The 4421-nt window shown below is 39.1% G+C and overlaps 1 protein-coding gene and 1 long non-coding RNA gene across 3 annotated transcripts in view; one reads left to right on the top strand and one right to left on the bottom strand.

Moving 5' to 3' along the window:
• The window catches only part of LOC116671258 (uncharacterized), a 10485-nt gene extending 8689 nt beyond the window's left edge, over window positions 1-1796 (top strand). The window contains exon 4 of one of the 2 annotated variants that reach the window (XR_004327234.1): window positions 711-1796. This is a non-coding gene — a long non-coding RNA (uncharacterized LOC116671258). The remainder of the gene's footprint in view (window positions 1-710) is intronic. The other variant, XR_004327233.1, reaches the window with a different exon arrangement.
• rexo4 (REX4 homolog, 3'-5' exonuclease) overlaps window positions 1-4421 on the bottom strand; it is a 7927-nt gene that overhangs the window by 695 nt on the left and 2811 nt on the right. The window contains exon 8 of the mRNA XM_032502357.1: window positions 1-4373. This exon is cut by the window's left edge and continues 695 nt beyond it. Coding sequence (XP_032358248.1) covers window positions 4221-4373 — 153 coding nt within the window. The 3' untranslated portion in view covers window positions 1-4220. The remainder of the gene's footprint in view (window positions 4374-4421) is intronic.

Here is a 4421-nt window from a genome sequence, read left to right as displayed (position 1 = left end):
CAGAGAAATGTATCTTTTTAGATGAAACAGTTGTTGACAAAGTTTCCTTTTGGGGACATTTGAAATTAGGAAAAATTAGAAGTTGGAAAAAAAAAGGTAATAAATTGCAATATATCGCAGAATATTGCAATATGTTTAACATTGCAATAATATCGTATTGTGGCATAAGTATTTTGATGATTTCGTATCGGGGGGCGTCTGGTGATTCCCATCCCTTATTAGCAGCATGCTCACTGTGACAATGTGTTAGCCAGGTAACATTTACTGTAACAGGATCACGTTCTTAGTTTAGCATGTTAGCACTCAACACGTTGCACCGCCATGTTTCTATAGCCCAGAACGGAGAAACCACACACGCCCTCATCGTCGAGAGAGCCTTTTATGCTTTTACGTTTCCTGAAGGCCACCGTAGTTTTTCCAACACACTTGGAAAGGCGAGGGGTGAGGGGAAGGGTATTCAGCTGGTTTCAATCTGCAACCTCACAACTAGATGCCGCTAAGTCTACACACTGGTCGTTTAATAATTAGAATTCACTAACCGGGGGCCTTGAAAATCGGTAGCAAGTTTCAATGCAATCCATCCACTAGTTGCTAAGAGGTTTCACTCTGAACCAATTACAACCTGCTGGTGGCGCTAGAAGCAAAGCTAGTTGGGAACCTCTGGAACAAGATTGCCGGGCAATTAACGTACAACATTTGCCTGTTCAAAGGCAACATTCTCAGCATCAAAGGAAAAGGGAATTCACCCTCAGCGGTCACCAGACCAGAACAGATGTAACAAGAAGTCATCCACAGCAAGTAGCTGACAGTGTTTCTTCATCAACCTGCATAAATACTGAATGCTCAACGTTGTTCGTCCTAAGCCAACGCAGACACATCCACAATCAGTCTCTCGGCGCCAGCACGGCGCAGCCCATGCATATGGAAGCAGTGAGCAGCAGACCTGAGGAGACATTGTGTCGAGAAGAGAAGATTCTCAAGCGCTGATGGAGTAAAACGCAGATCTGTGAGGATGCCCTCAGCCTCTCGGTTCAAAATGACAATGTTATTGTTATTATTGTATGGGTAGATGTAATGCAAATGAAAAAGGGTTGCATGGAACATCAAACAGCGTCTACTATAGACTGTAGTTGCAGTTCATCTCCCATGTTTAATAAAGTTGCACAGGTGGGGACAGTACTGTGGGGTAAACAGAAAGCATTGCTGGCCTTGAGGATGTAATCACTAATTGACAATTGACCTATTGATCTTGTCCATCACTATACCGCAAAACAGTGTTCACTCTGTGTTCCCCTCGCTTAGAGAAAAAAAACTTCACATGATCTTTAGCTCTGTAATATGTTTTTTTACGCTCCGTGGAATCTGGTTGCAAAGGTCAGGGATATAAAATAGATTTTGGTACAAGGTACAAGATTTTGGTTGCTGCGTGTTAAAAACAAAAAACAGACCGCACAACAAATTTTAAAATTGATTGTAATCACTTGAGACAATGTGCAGTAGAATGGAAAACTGTGAGCTATTGAATTATGAATCAAATGCCATGTGCGCAACAGCAGTAATGCTTCCAAACCCATCATGAGATTTGTTAAATGCAGTCCTGTTACCGTGTATTTCCAGCACTGCAGTTCTTATGAGGACAATACAAAAAGACTCTGCAGTTCTCCAGAGCGGTGTGCTACAGCTTCATTGTGTTATGCACTATTGAGCAGTATTAATTACCTGACTAATTTAAGAATTAAAAGATATAAATAATGCATTGTCTTATAATAGTGTAATTGCTCTTGGGGGAATTGTGTGTTCTGTTAGGATTTGACACTATAAATAAAATTGAATTATCATTATGAACGTGTAACCTAAACCTTACTGATACCATAGTTGTAGGAGTATAGTACATTCCACTGTGTTTAACATTGATTAAACAGGATGTTTGGGGTGTTGTGCAGATTTGACACACATTCTTCCAGCCTCTATTGGCTGCTATCACATTCAATCATAACATACAGAAGATGATAATCATTCCGAAATGCACCTATTAGGAAGGGTATTGCTAGATGAGATGAAGGGATGTTTTTATGTTTGATGTTTTCAGCAAGGCAGCAAAAAGAAGGATGTAGCAATAGCTAAGAGATGTCTTCACAATAAAAAAAAGTTTTTTAAGTTCTCTTGAGTAGTGGTCTTAATCTTAAGTGTTTGAATACTGTGTGCTGTATCCAGATTTCCTGTAAATAATCGCTTGGCAGATGTATAATGAATAACAGCAATCATATAATGTATTCCTTTGCAGTATGAACCCTGGCCCAATCGTCTTCTCATAGTTAGTCTCTATAACCAGATGTTAAACTGTATTATGCAGTCATAAATAGATGAGTGATTAATCTCTCAAGAGCATCTAGGTTTTACATGTTGTCCATGGAGAAAAACCTTTTATAATACACTCAGTAGTCGTTTATTACATACACCTAGCGAAAACTTAGGCAGTCTAATACGGACGTCTGCATCAGCCTATACCCTAACTTAATGAAAGTTGTGTTTAGTTTTTGTTGAAAGTGATTTAGAGAGGTTTGGATTCAACTTTACTTCAGATTACTTAATTTTGGAGGCTTTAGTTTGTGGCAGGGATGTTACAGTGAACTTAAAAAGTGTACAACAAAATTGCAACCCGTGTGAGCCTTTGTAAACGTGGCAATAGCATGAAACTTGCATATTCAGTATACATTTTCAAAATTGCAGTAAGCTGTCTGTTTTGCAGTCTATTTTTGTTGAGCATAACAACACACGTGCACTCTATTGAAAGAAATCGTAAAGTTAAGATAACCTAGATTTAAGAATAATCAACTGTATTTAGCAATATGCTATAATCTAACAAATCTACTCTGTATCGTCTTATCTTCTTCTGACTCTTCCTCTTGTCTTTAAATGTTTAACCACAATGACTGCTATTCTGTCGCAACACTATCTTATCACCAAAGTAAAACCACAACAATTACGGTATGGATGAGATTGTCTAAAACAATACTGGATTCAATTAAAATGATGATTAAAACATGTTTGACGAAGTCTTTATGATATTAAAAGTATATTCAAACAGCCTGGACAGGGTATGTTTTCCTTCTGAGAAGAAATGCAACAAAGTACACTAGCACTTGAAGCAGGAAACACAGTGGATGCTTCTAAAGTAGAGCAGAGCACAGGCACAGGTGTGCTGATTGCAGGCCTAATTGGCCAGCTGACACAGGTGCATTGGGAGTTCCAGTTGGTTCAGTTTGCACTTCAATTGAGGACAATCAAGGTTTTGGCCTTTGTTCCTGAGTGAGTAGTTTATTCCATTTTATTTGATAGCCATGTTCATTGTAAAGATGATCATGATCATCTGATCTACCTGGTGAATTCTGACATTATGGTCTATTAAGAGTAAACAAGGGTTGAAGGTTTAACTAGTAGATATCACCAAAGAAATTCCCAACTGATCACCTACATTAAGAATTTTTTTGGTATTACACATTTTCTGAAATTGTAATGTTTGAGTATGCAAGTGAGGCACACTCAACTAACATGTTTTATGTTGTTGCCACATCACAGTCAAATATTTTCACAGAAGGAATTTTGGATGTCTTTATATTACTCCATAAAGCCGTTAAAAAGAATTGTTGCCATGTTGAGTCAAAACCAAAAAAGGAGATGTAGCCTATGTACAATAATTGCAATATAGTTACACAGAAATATGTTATTACTTTAAAAAAAACTGTAAGGCAACCAGGAATCGCATTACTACAAACCAGGTCATGAGAAACCAAAGATCTAAAACAATTTATATGGAACCGTCTTGCTAAAATAACACTGCGTGCTAATGGACAAACGACTTTGAGTTCCCATGAGCACTCCGGAGATTAAACTCTGATTTAAACACCTGCCTCCGACTGTTGGGGAAATGATGTTGTGGGAATATTTGAAGAAATGGCTTTAAGGATCAGTGCAAATAAAAGCTCCGTGACCTCTTAGATGTTGCAATCCATGTGTGAGGCACAGTCTGGGATACTCGAGCAGAACACTCTTGGCTTTATGTGAATGTTGGCAAGAACAATCGAGTCTTTCCCTTCCTGGAATGTGTTGACTGGCGAGCCACCTGTCAAACACTTTTATTGGATATCTTTCCTAACCTCATGGAGTCAGGGCTGCTCTAATCCAGAGACAACCTGTTCTTTTGAAGATGTGTTCTAAATTCATAGACCCATGAGATTCTTGTTCTTGGGAAACTTGGGCTTTCTCACACTCTTCTTGGGTGAGTCTTTGTTGTTGCGACTGGCTTTAATCTCTGCTTCCCACTGCTTTTTCACCATTGTGTAGAGCCTCATGGTGGCCTGAGCGTCTTGGACCTGGTGGACAGTGAAGGGGGGGCGGGGGGGAAATCAGTCCCAGATGCT

Source organism: Etheostoma spectabile, chromosome 21 (genome assembly GCF_008692095.1).
Source record: "Etheostoma spectabile isolate EspeVRDwgs_2016 chromosome 21, UIUC_Espe_1.0, whole genome shotgun sequence".
Classification (NCBI taxonomy): domain Eukaryota; kingdom Metazoa; phylum Chordata; class Actinopteri; order Perciformes; family Percidae; genus Etheostoma; species Etheostoma spectabile.
The sequence above is the reverse complement of the archived record's forward strand: the minus strand, read 5'-3'. Positions and strand labels throughout refer to the sequence as shown.